Genomic DNA, 25,370 nt, shown 5'->3' on the forward strand with positions numbered 1-25,370 from the left:
CAAAGAAAAAAAGAAACAGGAAAAGCTTTGCTTTTCCTTCAGGAACTCAGATGTTTATTCAGCCTGAAGCCTTGTAGTCTGTTACTAGGCTCGTCTATTGCTCTTGGGCACAGCAAACCGCTATGTTGTGATTTACAACATGGGGTTGTACTTCTTCTGGCATTTCCCAGCAGAGAAAGCTGCCGTGGGGCTGGGGTAAGAGAACCCCAGCACCTGCACGAAAAGCTTGTGGCTGCTTAAGAGGCACAAATCTCGCTTAAACTGGTAAAGAAAGCAGGAACCCTGTCAGTTTGATGAGGTTTGTAGGTATTTTCGATGTTTTTCTACAAACGTGGGTGGAGACCATTGAATCATAGAATGATCTGGGGTGGCTGGGACCTGAAAGACCGTCTCATTCCAACCCCCAGAAATAAATGAAAACAGATCATTGCACACAATTCCTGCAGTTGAGAAATGCATTTTCTACCAAATGAGCGGTACAAAACAGGGTTAACACCACCTTTCTGTGCACAAAGCATTTCTGGGCTGAGCTTAAGGCACCTGAAACAGTCATGGCGGCTCCTGCTGCTTGTGTTGGCTCAGGTTTATTTTCATGATGAAGATATTAAACCTAATATATCAAAGTCATACTTTAAACTTGCATTAGCAAAAAATATTACTTCAGTCCTAGTTGGAACAAGGCCTGTGTGGTATTTTTAACCGTAAGGAACGTTTAACGAAGAACTGTTGTTTTTACATAGCTGAGGACCTGGCGCCTGAGCCCAGCAAGGTGAAGGACCGAGGGACATCGGACTATGAATCTTTAATGTAACACACAGTCTCTTCCCAGAATATGTAGTGACACCTGTATACATACTGATACCTGTATTTACAAGTTAATTTAGGGGGAAGTGTAGCCAAAGTAGCAGGAATCCATGCCTTAAATAGATTGGTAAGGGGAAAGGTGTTTTATGCGTCAACGTAGTCTGTAAATCCTGAAGTACCCAACCAATGGGGAACAGGGGAGGGAAATTGCGGCCGGGATTTTCGGGGGATATTATGCTTTGCTGAGAGATCCTGCCTGGTCCTATTATATTTGCAAAATAATTGTTTCCTACATATCTATTTTACACAGGTTTGCCTGCGGTTTCTGTACACCCCCGGAGCGCGGTGCGGGAGCAGGGGCAGACGGAGCCGGTGCGGGACACCCCCGGCGGGAGGCCGAGCCCCACGGCGTCCGCCCCGGGCCCGGCGGAGCTGGGGTGCCGGGGAAGCATCGCCCCCTGTAGCGGTCCGGGCCGCGGCCGCCATCTCTGTTGCGGGTAAGGGCGCTGGCGTCAGGCGCTGCCGCGTCACCGTAGCAACCACGGCAGCCATGTCGGGCGAGGGCAAGCGGCCGTGCGAGCAGCGGCCATGACGGATGAGGGCGAAATGGCTGCCGGAAAGGACGGTGCCAGCCGAGGGGGCGGGCACTGCGCGACCTCGGCTCAGACGCGTACGGGATTGGTCCGCCGGCGGTGGCGGTGACTTCCGGTGGGCCGGGGCAAGGTGGCGGCGGAGGAGGCGGCTGTTTCTGGGGTGGGTATGGTGGTCTGTGGGGCGGCCGGGCCCCGGTGGCTGTTTGGAGTGGGGCGGGCCGGGAGCGGAGGGTGCAGGGGAATGCGGGAGGGGGTGGGTTTGGGGGCGGAGGCACCGGCCACTTGCGATGGACGGGCTGGGCCTAGGGGGCGGGGGTGTGGGGCTGCACAGAGGTGCGTGTGACGCGGTGGCGGGTGCGGGGCTTCGGTGCCCGGGAGCAGTGCCGGGGGCGCACACGGGGGAGGTGTCCGGTGGTGCGGGAGGGTCCCGAGCGTGCCAGGATCGGGGCGATCCACACTGGGCGTGGGAGACAGGAGGAGGTGATCGGGCACGGGCCTGGGTGTCTGTGGGCATCGGTGCCGTGGATCGCTGCACGGAGCAGCTCTGCTGTGGGGACAGGCTGAGAGAGTGGGGGTTGTTCAGCATGAAGATGAGAAGACTCCATGGAGACCTTATTGCGGTCTTTCTGTACTTAAAAGGGGCTGGTAAAAAAGATGGGGACAGACTTTTTAGCGGCATGTGTTACAACAGGACGAGGGGTGGTGGTTTTAAACTCAAAGAGGGGAGATTCAGGCTGGACATGAGGAAGAAGTTTTTCACACTGAGGATGGTGAAACAGTGTCCCAGGTTGGCCAGAGAGGTGGTGGATGAACCATCCCTGGAGACATCCCAGGCCAGGCTGGACAGGGCTCTGAGCAACCTGATCTGGTGAAGATGTCCCTGCTCATGGCAGGGGTGGCACTGGATGAGATTTGAAGGTCCCTGCCAACCCAAACCGTTCTATGATTCTGTGTGGTTGAGGAGTCTGCTGATTTAGAGTGGGTTTCTTCCTGTGTGTCTCTGGTGGGCTCTGTCAGGCTGTAGGAACCCTGCATGGAGCAGTGTCACTGGGGCAAGTCTCTGGGGTTTGAATGGGTGACGATTGTATGTTTTTGAGGAGCTCCAGAAGGCTGTAGATTATTTGAACAAAAACATGAAAGTGTAGATAGTGTCTGGTATGTGTAGTAAGCTGGAAGGTGAGCTTTGAAAAGTTTCTTGACTAGAGGTGTCTTGAGCATGTGAAAGGATTCAAATGCAGTTGGTGGTTGTGGGTTGTAGATGAGAAGTACTGGGCCTGGGGAAGTTTGCTCTCTGCAGGTTGCTGATGACTTGATGTCAGGATGGAGGACTTTTGGCCAGTGGTAGATGTGAGGAGTGCCAGGTGGAGGTGTATTTTGGTCTTGGTGTAAGAGGGTTTTAACCATAAAAAGGGGATTAAGACAAAGCTGAGTCTCTGGCAGGGGAGAACAGTCAATCTTTGATGAGTCAGTGTGATTTGTTTGGAGAGAGAAGAACGTGAATACCTGTGACTGAGGGTAAGGTTGACTTCCTAAAGGAAAGAGAGGGTCTGTGGTCATGAAAATGTAGTGGGGCAGGTCCTGGTATACAGCATGCGAGGAAATGAGTATTGGGGAGAAGGGGAGCTAGAGCTGTCAGGAATGGTGCCAGGAGGCAATGGAAGAAATATTTTGTCCATGGACAAAAATCTGAAAGGCAGTAGTCACTGATGGCTCACTGGACTGATACATAGCAGATGTTTTTAGTGGCAGCTGCTCCCCACACCCTCCAATGGCCTAGTCGTTCTACCTAAAATCCAATGCCCACTGAATTCAACTGCTAAAAGGAGGAAAATGGTTAAGTGAAAGTTGTCTGTTTATGTTTTAATTTTGATATGTATTTAGTACTTGCGTTAAAAGACCGGTTACAGGAACAGTATATGTGCTGTTTCAGTAAATCATTTAGAAATAATCTTTAGATTATTTTGCATATGGTGAAAGGCAATGCCAAGCTAAAATGCTGGTTAAATGATAATATTTGGCAAAGCAGTGTACCAGCTTAATCTTAAAAATACAGTAGCTTTATTACTTTCAACAGAACTGCTCAAGTAAAACAAATGTGTAAGAACTGACAGGTTCAGTTTGTAACCTTTAGTTTAACTGTGTCATTTTTGTTTTAAATGGAACAATATAAATCTTAGACATATGGTTGGTTTGTCATTTACTTCTGGGTTTCAATTAGTTTAGAGGTAGAGTGAGATCTGTGAACTGAGTCAGCACAGCATCGGTGAATATGGGAGAAGAATGTATATGTAATGAAGATCTAATTGGTTTAGTTTTCTAGCACTAGCTGCTGTATTCGTTTTGGAAACCCTTTTACTGTGATATTTTTTGTTTTATTAAATAATATTTTAGGGAACTGAAATAAATACTGTTGAAACATAAAAAAAAACCCCTCTGTTTTAATGCTGAAATGCCGAGGGTCAATCAAATAGTAGGATAGGTTGGCTGGAGGGATTGCAGAGTTTCTGTCTCTGGAGATGCTCAAAAGCTGACTGGACAAGGCCCTTGGCAGCGTGTGCTGACTGACCATGTGTTATTCAGGAGCACTGAGCAGATGATCTGCAGGAATCCCTTCCATCCTCAACTGTTCTGTGATTCTGTAACTAGTATTTACTTTTCAGATTTCATTGGCTTGGGGATAACTACGCTTCAGCATGTCAGTGTCTCTCCTGTTAGACAGGAAAACTCTTCAAATGGGTCTTTACCAGCCACAGACCTTGGCTTGGAATTGCTGTTCAGTTCTGTAGGATTTTTAGCATCTCTACGTAGACTCTTACAGGGGTTGTCTTCAAGATATTGCTGTCCTCGTCTTTAACTGACTTTGAATGTTGATGTAATAAGAACAATTAGTGGGTATGAACTGGTGCCGTATATACACGGTCTCAGTTGCTTGTTAACGTCTAACCTAAATAATTTTTGTTGATACAGACAGAGATCAAAAAAGCAGAGGTTGAACCTGCATGAAGATTTTTATCCAAAGAGTGTGATAAGGTACAGTGCTTCCAATTTAACATTACAAAACAGTGGATTTTTTTTCCCATCAACTTGCTGCTTGCAGAGCTAATCCCAGTGGTGTCTTTTAAGACTCAATATTTGACCAGTATTTTCCAAAACCTTTTGAGTTATATGGTCTGTACTGTGTTGGACATTTTGTTACCATGATGAATCTGTATGTTAAAAACCCTAAATTGGGTTGATTGTCTGTGGGTTTGCTGGGTTTTTTTAATAGTGTTTTTTAATATTCAGGAAGATTTTAGAGAAGGTGGGAGTCTGTATGCTTCAGGCACCATGTCTGGAATTGGCAATAAACGGACAGCTGGAGACCCTGGCCCTTCTGCACCTCCAGAGAAGAAAGCAGGGGTTGAAGACTCAGGGACCACAGTGGAGACCATTAAGCTTGGTGGCGTTTCTTCAACGGTTTGTCTCTCTTGCACACCCTCACTCAACCTCTTTTTTTTTTTTTTTTATTCTGGACGCATAAATATCTTGCTACCTTCTATATGAGCCCAGTGATCTAACTTGTGCATCTGCACAGGAGGAGCTGGACATCCGGACCCTACAGGCCAAGAACAGGAAACTAGCAGAGATGTTGGACCAGCGGCAAGCCATTGAAGATGAGCTACGGGAGCACATTGAGAAGCTGGAGCGTCGTCAGGCCACTGATGATGCCTCTCTGCTGATTATCAATCGATACTGGAATCAGGTTAGTAACGCATTTTGTGATTTTTTTACATACGCTGTTCTCTTGTCTCTTCTGTTTCACGGCACTCCTCCTTTTATTCACATCCATTCTTTGTCTTGTCTGGCCTATCTCATCCTTCAGTTTGATGAAAATATTCGCATCATCCTTAAACGTTTTGACCTCGACCAAGGTGTTGGAGATCTTTTGTCTGAAAGAAAAGCGCTAGTGGTGCCAGAACCTGAACCAGACTCGGACAGTAATCAGGAGCGCAAAGATGAGAGGGAACGAGGTGAGACACTTGGGTGAGGACAGTGTAAAAGATGGATTTCAGCTGTGGACAGTGTTGATGTCCCTTTCTAAAGGGTGACAGAGATTGTGAAGACTAGTGATCTGTTGGTTGTCATAACACGTTTACTTCTTGCACCTCTTTCTGTTCCCAGGTGAAGGACTGGAGCCAGCGTTCTCCTTCCTAGCCACCCTAGCCAGCAGCACTAGTGAGGAGATAGAATCCCAGCTGCAGGAGCGTGTAGAGTCCTCCCGCCGCGCTGTTGCCCAGATTGTGACTATGTATGACAAGCTGCAGGAGAAAGTGGATGTGCTGACCCACAAGCTGAATAGTGGAGGTATGACCAAGATGACTGGTACTCAAGGATCCTCATGTACACCCACGTTAGACATGATTCTGCATTGTAAGCGTTAAAGCCTGTCCTTGTGCTCATTTATTTTCAAAAATAGATTGACTTAGCTTTCCAAACTCTCGATAGCCCAAACTTCAAATAAGGACTAGTACTGTATGCTAGCAGTGTATTATAACTGCCTCTAAATTTGCATGCCAAGTATTCTGCCCAGTGTGTTGGGCTAAGGAAAGGGTTGTTTCTCTCTGCACTGTGTTTGTACACCTGAAAATTTACAGATGACTGTTCAACCTTATCACTTAGCTGTCCTCAGTCACTGAGTAAAAGGCTTCAACGCTTACAAGTGAAGAAATGCCATCTGTATTGCGAACTCATATTGGACTCCTTCTCACCTGCAGTTTAATAAAACATGTAGGAATAACCAGCTCCTCAGTTTCCTCTGAGCTCTGAACAAAATGGTACCCATCTAGTGTCTTGGTTTACCTAGTGTAGCTGTCAGTTCTGAACACAAAGCAGAGTTCTGCTGAGGAAAGCTGAACCACCGGCTTCTGAAAATTAATGTAGCAGATTCGGTTCAGATTTGGGTGACTCTCTGAAAAACGTCATTAGCTTAAGGTTAGAATTTTAATATTTTGATTGAAAATTTAGGTGGAATATCAACTCATCCTTGATTTGCCTGCTGTCCGTAGTGTTTTATACGCTCTGATCAAGGATGTGTGGCAGCTCTAGCGCTACTGTAGCAAAGCGTTACTATCCTCAGTTGGCGGCCTTCAACTCTGTAGTAGCATTTTTGTTAGCGCAACATGAGCCTGTGCTCGGTTCCTTTAATTGTCATCTGGTATATTAGCTTAAGCCACCTGTTTTAGCAGGTTTACACATGAATTTGACCTGCATTAGGATGTCACTGGATCACAGGGGCACATTCTGTGTTGGGGATAATGAATGATCGCTGACCATCTGGAGTGGGTAGTGCGTTGAACTGCACAGCCTTTTGCTTAGTGAATGCAAATCAAAGCTCTGTGTGGCTGGAGATTAGACCATCAGAAACCTCTTGCTGGAGGAATGTAGTAAGCAGAAGATAAAACCAGAAATTTCCTTTTCTGTTTTCTCTTTGTTTTTCTCTTTGCTGTTTAAGAATTAGAGCCTTCCTTGATTCCTGTTCATTTCTTTACTCCTTTTTCAGATATTTCGTTGATGGAAGAAGCAGTGCTGGAGCTTAATACCTACCTCTCACATGAAAATGGACGGCTGCAGGAGCTGGCTGATGTTCTTCAGGAGAAGCACCGAATCATGTCTCAGGAGGTATAAAAAGGAGAGAGAAAGAAATCTGCTTTGGGGTGTTGCTTAGAATAATTCGTGGTTACCATAGTTTGGAAAGCAGGTTATTGCCTTGGAGTGAGACAGGAGCAACAAAATTTGAAAGTTGCCTTCTGAACAAAAGTTATGGAAAGAGTTGTGGAGAAATGCACATAGATTTTGTATGTGATTCAGGCTGACTTCACTGAATGAGAGGGTATAACCAAACCAATGGTTTGAAAGGGTTTAATTTTAAAAGAAAACAGAGCAGAGGAAATGTTTAGGTGATGCTAAGGTGGTTGCATAAACCTGTGAGACACATCATGTAACATTGCTGTAATTTCAAATTCCTTGTTTTTTCTGGGTCATTTATGAATGTGTAACAACATTAATTACAAGATAATCCCAGTCATTAAGGGATTTGCAGTATTTGTTTCTGTGGTTTCAGTTCCTTTAATAACTGTTTGTGTTAATGCTGTCCTTGCTTGATATTAGAGTGGTTTGTAGAGTACATACTGTCAGATAATACCAACTTGTTGCTCTTCTTCCATTTTCAGTTTTGTCTTATTTTCTTTACTGTGTTGGGATTCAGCTAAGGTAATATTCAGGACAGTTCATTGAGTGGTCTGTCACCACTGCAAAAGATAAATGGAAAGCACATGAGTCTGGGGTATGGGGAATAAGAGAAAAAGTAATATCCAATAATATTGGAAAATGTTGATTCTATTCGATATGGTGGCTGAAATACTCTCTTGATTGCAGTTCTCCAAGCTGCAAGAGAGAGTGGAGACAGCAGAATCTCGAGTGTCTGTTCTGGAAACTATGATTGATGACCTTCAGTGGGATATTGACAAGTTACGCAAAAGGGAACAGAGGCTCAACCGACACTTAGCAGATGTTCTGGAACGGGTAAGCACCGGCCTCTTTGCCAGGAAACCAGAGAAACGGGTGCAGTTTTGATGTGGTACTTGGCTGTGAGAATCTTTAATGTACCCTCTTTTGGTCTTGAATATGCTATAACAGCAGTTGTGGCATTTAATTGGGTATTGATGAAATCTGTTGCCTTTTTTACAGGTGAATTCCAAAGGCTACAAGGTGTATGGAGCTGGGAGCAGCCTCTATGGGGGCACGATCACCATTAATGCCCGCAAGGTAATGTCAGGAGCTTGGTTGTGGGCAAAGGAAAGAGTGAAGTCAAGGAGAACTTGTGCATAGGGCCATGGATTGGAACAGAATTTAGATACCTCCTTTGCCACAAACCTGAGTGACTCTGGCCAATCCATTTTGTCTGTGTGCAAGCTGCCTCCTTATGAAACACACTTGATGGAAATAGGCTCTGTCTTGCTTGGTATTGGTACCTGACTGTTAAGTCTGCAATTTCTGTTAGTATATAAACAGTTACTTAATTAGTACCCTCAGTAGATACAGTAACAGTAGGGTTTACAAGCACTTTATTCCCAACAGTTTGAGGAGATGAATGCAGAGCTGGAAGAGAATAAAGAGCTTGCTGTCAATCGCCTCAATGAGTTGGAGGAACTACGCCAGGATCTTGAGGAAGTAACAACACAGAATGAAAAACTCAAGGTGAGACATCTGTACCTGTTTGAGGATGAAGGTGTTCTGTGTGGTTGGTTCGTTTTTGTCTTGCTGTGCTGTGTCTGGAAAACCTCATTATTCTATTCTGTGTTTACACTTTAGCTGTGTTATAATTTGTACCAGATACAATTTAGAAAGTTTGTGTGACTTTAACTTGCAGTTCAGTGCATTGGTGACACCACGTGGTCATTATTGGAAATTGTAGTGGTTTTTTATTTCCCGTTTTCCATTCTGATCTGTCTGGTACATTTTAATGATGTCTAGTTAAAACTGATTTAACTTGTTTATGGATATTGATTCTTCTTTCAGCTTCCCTGTGCAAGTGGAACTAGAGAACTGAAAAAAATCGGGAAACTTGTGTAGGAGAGCTAGGCTTTTGAAAGAGTCAATGAACTTAAATCTTTCCCAGTGTGGCAGAGTGGATATATAGGAAAGAGTGTACAAGTTTCTTATGTCTTAATAGTGGTAACACAAAAAGCTGTACATCTGTAGTAGATAAAATTTAGATTTTTTTTTGTGTTTCTTAGTGATCAATAGATATTTTAGCCTGTTACAAGAAATGTCTGATGCGATAACCTAAGTTTCAGAGTTGAGATTCCAGAAACTATCTTGAGGCATCTCTCCACATGAGTTTGTTTTGAAAGACCCTTTGGCTTACAGCTTTCCTTTTCTCCTAATTTGTGTTGAGCTGTATGTGTGTATATGTATTTCTGTTTCACTGCTGGTAGTCAGAATCATGTGTTAACTTTTTTTGTAAGGAAAATTCAGATTCTGTACTTCTGCTTCCTGTCATTTCTCTTCAGTCATTATATCTGTTACTGGTAGAAAGCTAACATAATGCCTATTTGTGCATTTGTTTTCTGTTATACTTTTCTGTGTACCCGTCTTTGTTGATTTAGGTAATTACGGTTTTACAGTAAAACCATTGAAATGGTATATGATGTTTTCCAAGCTCATATATTTGAGAGAAACTATTGAAGAACATGAGAATCAAAAACTCTTGTCATCTGACTATGCAGTACAAACAGCCTAGTCCATACAGAGAAGGCACAAGCTTTTTAAATGGATACTAGAGCATATCACTTGCATCTACTTCACAGAAGTGCTATGGAAGTTCTACTTTTGCCTTTGCTTGTGGCAGCTTGCGCTGTTCTTCTACCTTGCAAAATAGATGCCAAAGAAAAGGAGATAATTACTCTTTCTGTGGCATTTTCTTGTCTCCTGACTAGGTTGAGCTGCGACGGGCAGTGGAAGAGGCTGTGAAGGAGACCCCAGAATATCGCTGCATGCAGTCCCAATTTTCTGTGTTGTATAATGAGAGTCTCCAGCTGAAGGCTCATCTTGATGAGGCCCGCACTCTGCTTCATGGCACCCGCACCACACACCAGCGCCAGGTGGAACTAATCGAGGTAGAATCATAGAACAGAATCATAGAATGTCCTGGCTTGGAAGGGATCCACATGGATCTTCGAGTCCAACTCCTGTCCCTGCAAATGACAACCCCATGTGTCTGATGGTGTTGTTCAGTCTCTTCCTGAACACTGTCAGGCTTGGGGCTGTGACACCTCTCTGGGGAGCCTGTTCCAGTGCTCCAGCACCCTCTGGGTGAAGAACCTTTTCCTGATGTCCAACCTCTGCTCCATCAGACTCGAGAATACTGTTATCCCATTAACCATCACTACTGGGTCTGAGTAGCTCTGGGGATGCTTAGGAAATTTATCTTCCTAGCAGTAATTAATCTGTGCTGGTATCTCATGTTGATGGGGTGAGAGATACTACTCAAGGGTCACAGTGCCACGTTCTGTCTGCTTCTTACTCTTCAGAGGGACGAGGTCAGCCTTCACAAGAAGCTACGCACAGAGGTGATTCAGCTAGAGGACACCCTGGCACAAGTTCGCAAAGAATATGAGATGCTGCGGATAGAGTTTGAACAGACACTTGCTGCCAATGAACAAGCAGGTATGGAGTTTTTCTGCTGTGCTTAAAAACAAGCAAACAGCATACTTGTTTGATTCTTTGTCTGTTATTGATAAATAGTTGTTCTGGCAGGTCTTTATCTCAAAAAACAAAGCTCTTCACGTGTTCTATGGAGGCCAGTTCCATGTTATCTGACTTCTTTTTAGATGATGCAAAATACATATATTTTGCTAATAATTTGGTTTATGACAAAGTATTTTGCATTATTAAAAATTGTTTTTGTGGGGAATTCATTTATGAGTCTGGAATGACAGCCTGGACAGTCTTCAAAAAGGGCAAGAAGGAGGAACCGGGTAATTATAGACCGGTCAGCCTCACCTCCATCCCTGGGAAAGTAATGGAACAGCTTATCCTTGGTGCCATCTCAAGGCATATCAGGGATGAGAAGGTTATTAGGGGCAGTCAGCATGGCTTTACCAAGGGTAAGTCATGCTTGACCAACCTCATAGCCTTTTATGAGAATGTAACAAGGTGGATGGATGATGGCAGAGCGGTGGATGTGGTCTACCTTGACTTCAGTAAAGTGTCTGACACAGTCTCCCACAGCATCCTCACAGCTAAGTTGAGGAGGTGTGGTCTAGACAATAGAGTAGTGAGGTGGGTTGCAAACTGGCTTAAGGAGAGAAGCCAGAGAGTGGTAGTCGATGGTGCGGAGTCTAGTTGGAGGCCAGTATCTAGTGGAGTGCCTCAGGGGTCAGTACTGGGGCCAATATTATTCAATATATTCATTAACGATTTAGACGAGGGAATAGAGTGTACTATCAGCAAGTTTGCTGATGACACTAAGCTGGGAGGAGTGGCTGACACACCAGAAGGCTGTGCTGCCATCCAGCGGGACCTGGACAGGCTGGAGAGTTGGGCGGGGATAACCTAATGAAATTTAACAAGGGAAAGTGTAGAGTCCTGCATCTGGGCAGGAACAACCCCAGGTTCCAGTATAGGTTGGGAAATTCCATATTAGAGAGCAGTGTAGGGGAAAGGGACCTGGGGGTCCTGGTGGACAACAGGATGACCATGAGCCAGCACTGTGCCCTTGTGGCCAGGAAGGCCAATGGCATCCTGGGGTGTATTATAAGGGGGGTGGCTAGTAGATTGAGAGAGGTTCTCCTTCCCCTCTACTCCACTCTGGTGAGACCCCATCTAGAATATTGTGTTCAATATTGAATATTGAGTTCTGGGCCCCTCGGTTCCAGAAGGACAGGGAACTGCTGGAGAGAGTCCAGCGTAGGGCAACAAAGATGATGAAGGGAGTGGAGCATCTCCCTTATGAAGAAAGGCTGAGGGAGCTGGGTCTCTTTAGTTTGGAGAAGAGGAGAATGAGGCGTGACCTTATTAATGTTTATAAATATATAAAGGGTGAGTGCCACAAGGATGGAGCCAGGTTCTTCTCGGTGGCAAACAATGATAGGACAAGGGGTAATGGGATCAAGCTGGAAGACAAGAGGTTCCACTTGAATTTGAGAAGAAACTTCTTCTCAGTGAGGGTGACAGACACTGGAACAGGCTGCCCAGGGAGGTTGTGGAGTCTTCTTCGCTGGAGACATTCAAAACCCACCTGGACATGTTCCTGTGTGACCTCACCTAGGCGTTCCAGCTCCAGCAGGGGGATTGGACTGGATGATCTTTTGAGGTCCCTTCCAATCCCAAACGTACTGTGATACTGTGACAGGAAACCAGTAATTTTCATATTTCATCAGAGGAAATGATGAATCTATTTCTAAAGTAGCATTTAAATTATAGAGGTTTTTTTGTAGCATGACACATTTTCCTTAGGACTGTGAGGAAAAAGTAATGGTAAGGGGAAATCAGAACTCAGAATTTGCAAGGACTTACAGTTGCATGTAAAACCAGCATGACTTTTTTCTGCAAATGTGTTGTGTTGCTCTGTTGTGTGGCACAATGATAATAGTCTTATTTTGGTTCTTTGTCACTTAGCTTGTTCTCCATGAAAGTCCTCACAGAAAGACAGCGTAAATGTGATTTGCTACAGTTGTGTTTCTCTTTTTGTAGGCCCAATTAATCGGGAGATGCGTCATCTCATCAGCAGCCTCCAAAATCACAACCACCAGCTGAAGGGAGAGGTGTTAAGATACAAGCGCAAACTGAGAGAGGCCCAATCTGACTTGAGCAAGGTATCAGAGGGGGAAATGCCAGAAAAGAGCAGGAAGAGCTTAGAAGGGGGAATGCAGTATCAACCTTTCTGTTACGGCATGCAGGATGCAATGTAATTTTCTATGGAACTCTACACTCTGCTGCTTCCACTCACTAAATGAATAGTCTTCCTTTGTAGCTGGATAGCGCTCCATGAAAAATAGTAACAATTATGGAAAGGTGTATGTGAACATGGACCTGGGAAGACCAGGGACGGGGGATAAGGTAGTTTTCTGGCTAAGAACTTAATGGTTTGTTTTCTTCTGTGTCTTCTTTCTTGCTATTCCACAACAGATCCGCTCTCGCAGTGGTAGTGCTCTCTTACAGTCCCAGTCCAGCACGGAAGACACAAAGGAGGAACCTCCAGAAATCAAACAGGAACCTGATGATCCTTCTGCCCAAGTGTCTGTCCCCAAGGCTGCTTCTGAAGATGTTAATGAAATGAAGGCCAGGCGAGATGAAGAGGAACGGGAGCGAGAGAGACGGGAGAGGGAGAGGGAACGAGAGAAGGAAAAGGAGAAAGAGAGAGAGCGAGAGAAAGAGAAGGAAAAGGAAAAGGAACGAGAGCGGGAAAAGCAGAAGCAGAAGGAATCTGAGAAGGAGAGAGAGTCCAAAGAGAAGGAGAAAGGAAAGCATGAAGATGGAAGAAAGAAAGAGGCTGAAGCAATAAAGCAGCTGAAGGCTGAGCTCAAGTATGAGTTGTTGTTCGTCCCTTTCCTGCTTGACTAGTGCCCAAACTGTGGTGTTCAAGAGACGACTTGAAGCTTGTGCTTATGAGATTAGGTTCATTGAAATGAAAGGTTTCTGACACCCTCTGTAACTCATTGTCATTTGGACAATGTAGTAACATTTCTTCTATGAAAATGTAAAGCATGAATCACCAAAACAGATACTTCGTAGTGTGGGTCGAGTAATATTTATTTGTTGCTGTCACAACAATTGTGTAAAGCTTTACAGCAGCAGGTTATTAATGAAGGGCACAGTAGTCTTCCCTGTCTTGCATCAGTACCAAGGCAGGGATGGATAGTTGCTTACTATTAGGGTACATGTCTCCTGCCCACCACACTTTTCAGCCTGTATGTGCCTGAACATGTTTATTTTCAGCCTCCAGCCTCTACTCCTTGGCTGTTTTACATTATCAGGGTAAGATGAGTTAAGGATGACTCCATATACGTACCACGTGGGAGATGGAGAAAATGTTGCTCTGACTCCTGTGCTGTATATGTAACAGCATAACTTTTCTGCTGTCTTCTCACAATTGTACGTTCCCCTGACTCTAGGAAGGCTCAGGAGAGCCAGAAGGAGATGAAGCTGTTGCTAGATATGTACCGCTCTGCCCCCAAAGAGCAGAGGGATAAGGTGCAGCTGATGGCAGCTGAGAAGAAGGCAAAAGCTGAGGTAAATATAATTTCTCTTTTCCCTTTAGTGTGTTACTTAAAAATTAATTTTGGATGCTCTGCACCTGAACTGTGTTGTTTTTATCTTCAAAACTGGAGATTGTTCCTCTTCTCATTTTTGTCACTTAGAAGAGATTAGAATAGTCTTGAGATGAACAGGGAAATAATAGAATCATAGAATGTCCTGGGCTGAAAGGGACCTACAAGGATCATGGAGTCCAACTCTTGTCCCTGCACATGACAACCATGTGTCTGAGGACATTGTCCAGTCTCTTCTTGAACACTGTCAGGTGTGGAGCTGTGACACCTCCCTGGGGAGGCTGTTCCAGTGCTCCAGCACCCTCTGGGTGAAGAACCTTTTCCTAATGTCTAGATTTTGGGATGTTCTCCTCTGGGAAGGGATGATCCCTTTGCCCAGGATGAGGGACATGGTTGCTCAGTGCAGATTCAACCAATAGCAAAGCTGAGCACATGTCCCAGAGACCTACACACACAGAGGACACTGATGCCACCAGTCACACTGCCACAGGCAATTTGCTGCCTTCAACAGCACGTATATTGGATGCAAACAAAACATAAGCATTGACAGGCAAGTCCCCTTCCTCCTCCTCAGCTGGTAGAAATAGAAGGTCTGTTGTGCAGTCACAGGCACAACACTCTCTAGGTTCACAAGCACACATGCATTTGCAGGTCCCTCAAGTACCAGCATGGCCCCTCTGCCTGGTACCCCTGTGGTCCTGGGCCCTCTTACTTTCTTCACACACAGGTCTCACCTGTAGCTAGCAGTTAGTCCATGCAGCACATGTACACATGAAGTAGAGAGTTAAGAAAATGTTTAATAAGAAGATACAAGAAGATAGGACAGGCTGCAGCGATCATATGCGGGGCTGAGGCAGACAAGTGTGTACTGATTGCCCGCATTTTATATATGACCAGCTCCTTTTACACCCTTCTCTTGTCTAACCCCAATTTGTTCATCCTTGCTCCTCCTTACTCTGCACATCCCTCCTGGGTTTGTACAACTCGCTTGATTCCCACAGCCCTCCCAGTCCAGGATCCGCCCCTGATTTACAGTCTTATCAGTTGCAAAGTCCAGGTTGATCTTCCTGGAAGCAGTACCTGTACTTTCGTGGTAGCTTATCAACTGATATGACTGGGGTCGTTTGTTTCTTGTCTTTGTCCCCACGTTTGTTTTGTCAGGTCTGTGCCTCTGTGTATTTTGTTTCTGGTCACCCCTTGCCCCCCTTAGTTTCTCAGTTGACAGAGTCCACAGTCAGATAACCTTGCTGGAATATTCTCAGGCTCTCAACAATTGCTATTATTGACCAGGTTTGGTTCTCATCACTGCCTCCCTTACCCTTTATCAGGTTCGTGTGTCCGTTTGTTTTGTTTATGGCTTCCTCATTTTCTTATTATCCCTTTTTGTGTTCAAGAAGGTCTGTGAACAGACACCCTTCAAGGAGCAAATGCTGTCTTTGCACATACCTTTACATATACAATTGCAAGACACTAATGTTCCTACTGTGACAAAACATGCTATAGAATTTTCAAAGCTTTTAAAATCAAGATCTTGGGCATACAGCTCATCTTAATGGTCCGTCTGGCAGTAATACACTATCCTGTCAAGATATTTTTTCTTTTCCTATGCTTTGAAGGCAGTTTCTCCCATGTTTCAGAGAATTGTGGGGAAAACAGGCTCTTAACATTGTTCAGGCCACATTCTTGTGTTTAGTGTCATTTCTGTTCTGTCCCTGGTGTAGCTGGAAGAACTGAGGCAGAGGGTGAAAGAACTGGAAGACAAGGAGAAAAAGGAAAGTAAAAAGATGGCTGATGAGGATGCTCTCCGCAAGATCCGAGCAGTGGAGGAACAAATTGAATATTTGCAGAAGAAACTAGCCATGGCTAAGCAGGTAAGAGGTTTCAGACAAATTCTTTCTTGGTTGGAGCACCTGGAAAGGAATTGCCTTAGGTTACAGCCAGGAAGGTTACCTGAGAGGAGGAATTTCTCTCTCTGTATGTGCCAGAGATGTGAGTTTTGTCCCTCTTCATCAAAGGGGAAGAAACCTAACTAGCCAAAAACCAACAACAATCAAAAAAACCTCATAACATGAGTGTGTCATAAAGCTCGTGGGGGTGGTAGAGAATGTTTGATTGTTTATGGCCTAGGTAAAGAGCATAGAGGAGGGATGGCTGGATCAACTGTTAGGGGAGGAGGTTGGGATATCTTTTAAAAAGTATTATCTGCACAGTTCATATAATTAATGCATGTGCGTGCTACTCTGACATACCTTCTTCCACAAAAAAGGGCTTCATCTAATGATAAGAGAGCAGGACCACCTCAGCAGAGGAGAGGCAGGACAGTGACTAGACATAGGCTTTTTTAGAATTCAGATTATTTTCCTTATAGTACAGAACTGTTCTATCTTATCACTTCTTTAATGCTGAAGAGGCCTAAGTGAGCATAAGGAGTTTGGCAGCCTCTTAGTTGGAAGATGTTGATTTGTCCACATGTAGAATTATTCACCTAGTGTATATGACAGCTGTTCAGCCAGCTGTCTGGAGTTGGGACTTGGTTTCTGCCCATCTCTGGCAACAACTCTGTCACAGCTGATTTTGCCAGCAGACAAGCCACAGTCTCTGAATGCTTGTGAAGATGACGTCCCTTTTCTACACCTTCTAATTCAGGCCATCTCTGCTGTGGTGCAGACTTCTAGGAAGCAGTGCTTTCTGGTTGCTGTGAAGATACTGTTCTGTGGTACTGAGACATCTTCCTTCACCTCTGCTAGGTTTGTTGTCTCAGGGTAAAATGTTCAGGGTCATAGATGGGGGTACAGGAGACAGTTTTGCCAGAGCCTGGGATTCTTTTGCAGGAGGAGGAGGCTCTGCTGTCAGAAATGGATGTCACGGGCCAAGCTTTTGAGGACATGCAGGAGCAGAACATTCGCCTGATGCAGCAGCTGCGGGAAAAGGATGATGCCAACTTCAAGCTGATGTCAGAACGTATCAAGTCCAACCAGATCCACAAGCTGCTGAAAGAGGAGAAGGAGGAGCTGGCGGACCAAGTTTTGACACTGAAGACACAGGTAACCTGAGAGGAGAGAGGACAACAGAACTGATGGGGGAAGCTGGAGGTGTTGTGTGTTAACTCTCATAGGCAGCTAAGCTCTACACAGCTGCATGCTTGCTCCCCCACAGTGGGATGTGGGAGAGAATCAGAAGGACAAAAGTGAGAAAACTGGTGGGTTGAGTTAAAGACAGTTCAGGAGTTTAAGAAAAGCTGCGTACAGAAGCAAAGCAAACCCAGGAATTCATTCACCACTTCCCATGGACAAGTAAGCCTTCAGCCATCTCGAGGACAGCAGGGCTCCATCATGTGTAATTGTTACTTGAGAAAACAAACACCATCGCTCTGAACATCTCCCTGTTTCCTCCTTTCCACCAGCTTTTATTGCTGAGCACAGTGTTATGTGGTATGAAATATCCCTTTAGTCAGTTCGGGTTAGCTGTGCAAGCTGTGTCCCCTTTCCAACCCTCAGCCTATAAGCTGAGACACAGAAAGTCTTGTGGCTGTGTGCTATTCAGCAACAGCTAAAATAGTAATGTTTTTTTGATGCTGTTTTGGTCCCAAATCTGAAATACAGCAATATATCAGCTACTATGAAGAGAACTAACTGTATCCCTGCCAAAATTGGTACAGGGGGGAGTGTTACCCTAATCAACCTAGGTATGCTGCCTCAGACTTCAGAGGGACCTGCCTTGGTAAGAAACAGAGACTGATCTATGAGTATAAAATATCCTACGGGTTCATTGCCCTGATGAGCAGGAGGGAAGTGGGAAGTAATTTTCCTGTTCTAGTGGTACTTCTAGATATATATTCTGCCATCCTTGGAACCAAGGTGGAACTGTTCACTGCCTTGCAGCAATTCTTTAAACCACATTTCAAGAAATAAGACATCTTTGTTGTGACTGCTGGGTTTTAAAGTGTTCACCGAAGAGCTCTGGATACAGCTCTTAGATTGCTGGTGTGTTCAGGGGGAAAAAGACAAACTGAAGAGGTAGTCCTTGATTGTGGGGAGGCAGAGATAGTTTTAGCATGCAGCTTTAATGACAACTCTGAGGACCTGCAGAGCATGAATTTTAGTCCTTCTGTACCTCCTCTCTCCCTTTCCAAGGTGGATGCCCAGCTGCAGGTTGTACGTAAGTTGGAGGAGAAGGAACATTTATTGCAAAGCAGTATTGGAACAGGCGAGAAAGAACTAGGTCTCCGAACCCAGGCCCTGGAAATGAACAAACGCAAGGTGAGCGACTGCTTGATTTCTTCTTGTGTTGTGAGGTGGAGTTGTTTGTTGTCTTGTGGGAAGCCTAGAAGGCTTTGAACTCTCGTTGGTATTATAGAACTTGGTATTCTCTGGTTTTGGACTAGCATACCAGAAGGTTGAGGAGTCCTGAAGAGAGTTCTGATGAAAGTATTGTAAACTGATGTTTTGTGTGATAAGGAGGTGCAGGTCATGGGTGTTTCTATGAAAGTCTGAATAGGAAGCTGATGTAAGCTGCCTTTGAAAGGAGACCTATTGTGAAAGAAGTGGCAGCAGACAGATGAAGTTAACTGGGGTCAAGTCTTTTATAAGAAGGGTGGAAATGGAAATGGAAAATATGACTGGAGAATGTCAAGACGTTTAACAGATGTCTAAGATCAATAAAGTAGGTCTGTTATGGGAAAAGGAAGACTAAGTCTCATGCTTGATGTTGTCATTGTTATTAAACTTTTAGTAGAAATGCAGGAATTACTTTAAAACAGACAGAAAGGAAAGCAAAAATATCACTGTGAAGAGGAGTTGGGGAATTCAGCAATCACTTGTGCTTAATATTGCATTCTGTGGTATTGAGGGATCTTGGAAGTAAACACTTGTCTTGGAGTCATGTCTAGTTCAGCTGTAGAACTGCCTTTAAACAGTTTAGTCAAGAAAATGTCAAAGATAGAAGGCTGAAAATACTGGGAACAATAAGAGAATTGTGTGATTGTTAGCATTTTTCTAAGTGACATGCATTGCAGCGTGACAGCCGTTTGCTCTACTGAAGAGGAATGTTGAAGCTAAATGACTAGAACTTATTAATAAAAAGATACTGTGCTGTTGAAGTAATTTAGTAATGATATTATAATAATTGGAGTAATTCCAGTAATAATTAGGAAGTAACAAAATTAGATTGAAAATATAGATCTCTAGCAGCTTGAGGAGTATTCTGTGAGCAATCTTGGATTTCCAGGCAGAGGGACTAGAAATTACTAGAGCTCTTCTTCCACACTTGGTATTTCTATGGTGGTTTCCTTTTTCAGGCCATGGATGCAGCCCAGCTTGCAGATGATCTGAAAGCGCAGCTAGAGCTGGCTCAGAAAAAGTTACATGACTTCCAGGAGGAGATTGTGGAAAACAGAGTAACTCGAGAGAAAGAGATGTTCAACTTCAAAAGGACTGAGGTATATACCTCATGTGCAATTCTTCAATATCTGTCTGCTCTGGTGTCTGTCTCCTTGTACATTGAGCTTGCACAGTTTGCAACTACACTACTTTTTTGGGCATCTGGTTTCAGTTTTATTTCAGCTTTATTGGGTGTTGGCTCTTTCGGCTTTTGTCCACTGAAAAGTGACAATACATGTGGTGCCAGATGATAATGTAGTCTGTTGTAAGTCTGTTGGACTATCAGGGATGAAAGGATGTGATGGAGTGATGTAGCCAGGTGCATGGTTGGCCAGGTGCTAGTTTTCTTTGGTCCCTGAAGAAGCTGCAATAAAGAATATACTTCTCATTTATTTGTCCTCTTGTTTTTATGCAGGAAGATATTTCTAGGTTACGCAGGAAGCTGGAATCCACTAAGAAGCCTGACATGGTTCCCAACTGTGATGAGATATTGATGGAAGAAATCAAGGATTACAAGGTGAGTAGCTTTCTCTATCAGCTTCATTCTTTAACTTAACTTCAGTCAAAAGGCTGTGTAGTCATGTTTTCATTATGGGACATCTCTTGTCTGTACTCCGGCATTGCAGACCTATCTTGCGTTGAAGAAACCATCTTCTCCTTGTGAGGAATGGAAGGACTTTGATCTTCAGTCATCTTTTAACATACCTAAAGCAGTGGACCCTCACTGTAATATTTCTGTCTTGCAGGCCCGCCTGACCTGCCCATGCTGCAACATGCGCAAAAAGGATGCTGTGCTCACAAAGTGCTTTCATGTGTTCTGCTTTGAGTGTGTGAAAACGCGCTATGACACCCGGCAGCGTAAGTGCCCCAAGTGCAACGCTGCCTTTGGTGCCAATGACTTCCACAGGATCTACATCGGTTGAGTCTTTCCACTGGAGTGATGGAAAGTTGCCGCTTGTGCTGACCACCCAGCCTCCCTCACTTTCTGTGATTGTCACCTTTAGGGCAGTCGGTGCTTCTGTCAGCTGATCTGCAGTCTCTTCTAGGAAGTGTGGTTAGGGAATGGAAAGAAACAGATTCTGGATCTTGATTCCTTTCTCATCCCCTTTCTTTTATTCTTGCCCTTGGTTTTTATGGATCCCTTCTGCCTGAGAGGACATTTCCCATCCATTACTTTCACACTGCTAAGTCGGGAACATCTAACTGAAGTCCTGCCTTGATGGGATGGAAGCTGTCTGTGGTGCAGCAGAGATAAATGAGCCCTTTATTTGAGGACTTTGCTTTGGGTGTTAATTGTTAAATCCCATCAAGGTATGGTAGTGTTTCTGAGAGCGAATAGCTTCCCAGTTACAGGGACAAATAACAAATGAACAGGTGCATCTGTAGCCTTCAGTAGAGCTGTTCTTTGGACATGTATCTTCCGGAGTCAAGAACAGAGTCTGTGAAGGCTGGTGCAGTAGTAAACATCCTCCCTGCTCCTAAAACCAAGTGCACATCTTAGTATACAGAAGAGGAGAAAGATAAGACATTGGAGAACCACTGAAAATAGCATTCCACTGATGAACCCTGGTTGGGTGGACATCATCGACTAGGTTGAGGCATTGCTGTCAACGTCCTTAATTTCCAGAAGAGAATTTGTAGGAGTTACTCTGTGGCAACTTTGCCACAAATATTAATCTTTTAATGCACAAAGTCTAATAAAAGCTTTTGTCTGAGTTATGTTTCTGTTTTTCTTGCCTCTAGTAGTATCTATCAGTTCTCCTGTGTCCAGTTGTTGGAAGCATTTTTCACAAGCTTTAAGCTTCTAAAGTAGAGAGAAGTTTCTTCCTTCCTGTGTTTTCAAAAAATGGTTAACTAAAATTACCTTTGTGTTTTTGTCTGTATCTTTGTTACCTTATTTCTGACGCAACAGGAAGGCCAAGATGTTGGATTATTTATGCAGTCATTTTGTCATGGCTACTGGGAATTTTGTGAAAGGACATGGCCTAGGTTATAGTCGCTATGCTCCCTGTAGTGCAAGGCTCTATTTGAAGTCTCCTAAAATCAAAACGTGAAGTCGTTTATTTACAAAATTCCTTCATAGGGCATAGTATTTTTCCTTTAAACTTAATTTTCTTGGGAGGTGCAGCTTTCAGAGGTTTGTCTCATCTGTGTTCCTTCCCTTAATCACAAAATCTGTGTTACCTTCTTGTATCAACTGTAGGAAATAATAGAAACAATAGTAAAGTGAAAACAATCACAGACTGTCTTACTATTTCTATATTATTATTAAATTTTATCTTATTGTTTTTATCATTCTGTAAACATTCAGAAAATATTAATAAAACCCTGTAAATTATTTAAATCCTGAAGTGTGAAAAGGAATACATGACCCCATCCTTGCAAGGGGAAGCTGGGATGCCGAAAGTTTGTGGTATGACTTAAGTTCTATTACAGCATGTGTAGAAGAAAGGAAAGCAGAACCCTTTCTGCTCTCAGCGGAAGTTGCTCCCTGGATTACAGTTTGTGATGTCAACTTGAAGAAAGAATGGTGCGTTAGGAATACTAATGCTGATGGTAGATTTTGTGGTAAAAATGCTTGCTCACCAAAACCAGGATCTGGGTCACCAACAAACTGGATCTTCAAACAGCTTTGCTGTAACAGCAGACTTCCTTCTGCAGCTATGAGCAACAATCTGAATTAAACAGCCCTTGTAGAGGTGCAAAGCCTCTTTACTCTTTCCCAGTTATTAAATCGTATCAGCTTCCTACTGAAAATCAAGCTTGAAGTGTTTGTGTGTGTACTGGCAGTGTTGGGCTCACTCTGGTCATGGTAGGAAACAATAAGTTGAAACAGTCTGGATTTGTTTCCCAGATTTGGAAACTAGTATTTTTTTCCCTCACCAAGAAAAAAAGTATATTCTTATTTTAAAATAATATTTTGGTTTAAGCGCAGGAAGTCCTTGAAGCTCATTTTGGAAGGGACTAATTTCTCTCTGTGCTTATAATTTAAACATTGAGAAACAGTGAAAATTTTAGATGGGCTGTTTTGACTTGCCAGAGTGAGCAAGTTTGTCAATTCTGGGGTAAAAGAAAGGAAAAGATGGTAAGTATTGTTAATCAATAATCTGTCTAAATTCAGTGTCTGAGCCAGAGTAAGTGTAAGCAAAGAAAAAGCCTCTGTAGCCCTAACAATACATGTGTATGTACATATTTTTATATATGTACAAAGAAGAGCGGTTTGTAAGAATTCAGCTTAAGTCTTTATGCTTAATCAGTAGGATTTTTAAAGAGTTGATGTCAACATGCAGCCTATAAACATGACAATTGTGTGTCATGGACAGAATACATTAGTGTAGAATGATGAACTTAAAATATTATAGGGTGGCAGGTTTTGGGGTTGTTTTGTTTTCAGGGGGAGGGATTTTTTTGGTTTGCGGTTTTTTGTGGGTGGTGGTTGTGTGTGTGGTGGGGGGTTGGTTGTTTTTCAGGTTTTTTATTTAATTCAAAATAACAGATGCGTCTGAAATCTGCAAAATATGGAAATTTTTATTTTCCTTCTTGCTACCATTCTTGTGCAGGGTGTAAAAATCTCAGGACTAGCCCGTTATGTCAGTAGCATGACCCTGTATGATGTACAAGAGTCATTGCTTGTGTTCTTATTTGATCCAGAACCCATCTGTTCTTCAAATCTGTCAGCTGAAGTTATTTTCTTCTTGTGATAATGGAAGTTGGAAAAGTGTTTGAACTGGCTACTGTGCTGCAGATCTCCTGCCCTCTTCTTCCATAAGACCAAGCTAGTCCTGAGGACTGTTGGTGGTTGCAGTCCACTGGCTGTGACCTGCTGCTAAGGAATGACCTCTTCTGATTTCTTCCCTGTGGGCTCTGCTTCCTTACATGATGCCAGATGTGTCCAGGGCTCTGTGGAGTCCGGACAGGATGAAATCCTTGAAGAATTTAAGTTCCTCCCCTGGTCTGAGGAGGGAGGAATTAAATGTGAGGCCCAACAATATGGGCAGGTCAGAACCACCTGCAGTCTCCAGTGTATCTTCTCATGGTAGCCAGTCCTCCCCGTGCTTCTCCAGTCTGCAGACATTGATGTGCGTGATACTCGCTGTCCCATAGGAAGTTACAGAATCACAGAATGTTTGGGGTTGGAAGGGACCTCTGGAGATCATCCAGTCCAACCCACCTGCTAAATCAGGTTCACCAGAGCAGATCACACAGGAATGTGTCCAGGTGTGTTTGAATGTCTCCAGAGAAGGAGACTCCACAGCCTCTCTGAGCAGCCTGTTCCAGGGCTCTGACACCTCAAAGTAAAGAAGTTTCTCCTCATGTTTAGATGGAACCTCCTGTGCTTTAGTTTCTGCACATTGCCCTTCAAAGTTATGGCAACCTCTTTTTCTGTAGCCTATGGAATCAGGCTAGAGCAATAGCTGAATGAGAAAGTAAGATGCCCAAACGTCTCAGTGAAGAAACAGTAACTGGGACCTTCTGCCGAAAGGCTTATAGTTGGTGCTGTAATTATTGTATTAATTTGGAGCAATTTCTATTCTGCATTTGATATAGGAGTAGCCCCTAAGGCACCCACCAGAGATTTTTGCTTAATATTAATTATTAGGTGGTTGATGTTTTCTCAAATTTTTGTTTTTAATCAAGTGATTTTTTTTTGACAGATTGGGTGTTTGGATTGGAACTTCAAACTAAAACACACATTTTTATTTAATCTATCATTAGCATTTTTCAATTACTCTTTTAAAGTAATTTTTTTCTGTTCCTGCATGTAGAGATAAGGACGTAACAAACTGTTGATAAGCATACTGATAAAACTGAGCTGAGGTATTTCTTTCCTAGTGTTTGTCTCATAGTAATACAAAGAGCAGTGTTCATCTGTTCTAACCAAATGATGTTGGTGGTTGTAAGGTACTGGGGGCCACGCAAATTATAAGCTCTTCCTAAAAAGCTGATTATCTAAATTAGGGAGGGGAGGGTAAAGGAAGGCAACAAGTCAACCTAGGTGATGTGCCCCTAGTAATCTAGCTTGTCAGGAGCTGGGAAAGACAGGACATCCTGGGTCTTTCAGACCCATCTGATGTGCAGAGCTCTGCACCCCACTTTCCTGTGTTACTCATTACTGAATGCGGCAGACACACTGGCTGCCCAAAAGCTGCAGCCAAGGACTGAGCAGGGAATGGAATATGAACTCTTCTTGATGAGGTTAATTAGTGTGGGTATCGCTGTTATCAGCTTTTAGTGGTCCACGCAGAGCTTTTCATTTGCAAGTGTTTTTTCAAAGGTTAAAGGTACAAAAAGGTAGAATGCCTTTTTCAAACCCCAAAATACAGCTTCAGATCTGCCTGTTGCCTTTAAGCCATGCCTGATGAGAACATCACCCTTGGCAACATTCATGCAGGTGGCTGGAGGTACAGGGAGAGTGAAAATGACTTTGGTGGCACATCTGGGAGACCAGAGTTAATTCTGACAGTGTTACAAACATATTTTTCCCCTGTAATACAGGATGTGTTGGGAAGTGGTGTTTAAAAATTCATAGAAATCCTGTTTAAATAACGCAGTCAGTTGAGTTGATGCAGTATTTATTCAGATGCTGAACAGCTTACCCTTCCTTCCCCTCATCATCCAGGTGTGAGGGAGCTCCACTGAGTACATTGCCTTTGAAACCACAACTCTCATTCTCCTTCACAGTGAGTCCTGGTCCACACGGAGGGTTTGGTGACTCATTTTGACTTTGGTGGGAGCTTGGTGTCAGAATAAATCACAGACCAGAGCACCTTTATGTCACTTTG

At 43.8% G+C, this 25,370-nt stretch overlaps 1 protein-coding gene across 1 annotated transcript; it reads left to right on the forward strand.

Annotated features, from left to right (window-relative positions):
• Window positions 1–1,461: 1,461 nt before the first annotated feature.
• Window positions 1,462–21,302, forward strand: RNF20 (ring finger protein 20). Its single transcript, XM_065046404.1, has 21 exons — window positions 1,462–1,557; window positions 4,365–4,427; window positions 4,683–4,853; window positions 4,972–5,139; window positions 5,260–5,407; window positions 5,559–5,741; window positions 6,937–7,055; window positions 7,812–7,958; window positions 8,124–8,201; window positions 8,514–8,633; window positions 9,875–10,054; window positions 10,469–10,604; window positions 12,633–12,754; window positions 13,068–13,465; window positions 14,054–14,171; window positions 15,931–16,080; window positions 17,041–17,253; window positions 18,343–18,468; window positions 19,506–19,646; window positions 20,003–20,104; window positions 20,334–21,302. The coding sequence occupies exons 3-21, from the start codon at window positions 4,725–4,727 to the stop codon at window positions 20,508–20,510; spliced, it is 2,955 nt and encodes a 984-aa protein (XP_064902476.1). The 5' UTR covers window positions 1,462–1,557; window positions 4,365–4,427; window positions 4,683–4,724; the 3' UTR covers window positions 20,511–21,302.
• Window positions 21,303–25,370: the final 4,068 nt, after the last annotated feature.

Source organism: Columba livia, chromosome Z (genome assembly GCF_036013475.1).
Source record: "Columba livia isolate bColLiv1 breed racing homer chromosome Z, bColLiv1.pat.W.v2, whole genome shotgun sequence".
NCBI lineage: Eukaryota > Metazoa > Chordata > Aves > Columbiformes > Columbidae > Columba > Columba livia.

Coding starts and splice junctions, on each gene's coding strand:
- RNF20 (XM_065046404.1), top strand. CDS start 4,725: ATGTCTGGAATTGGCAATAAACGGACAGCTGGAGACCCTGGCCCTTCT. Junction 13,466..14,053: donor CAGCTGAAGGCTGAGCTCAA/GTATGAGTTGTT, acceptor CCCTGACTCTAG/GAAGGCTCAGGAGAGCCAGA. Junction 19,647..20,002: donor TCAACTTCAAAAGGACTGAG/GTATATACCTCA, acceptor GTTTTTATGCAG/GAAGATATTTCTAGGTTACG.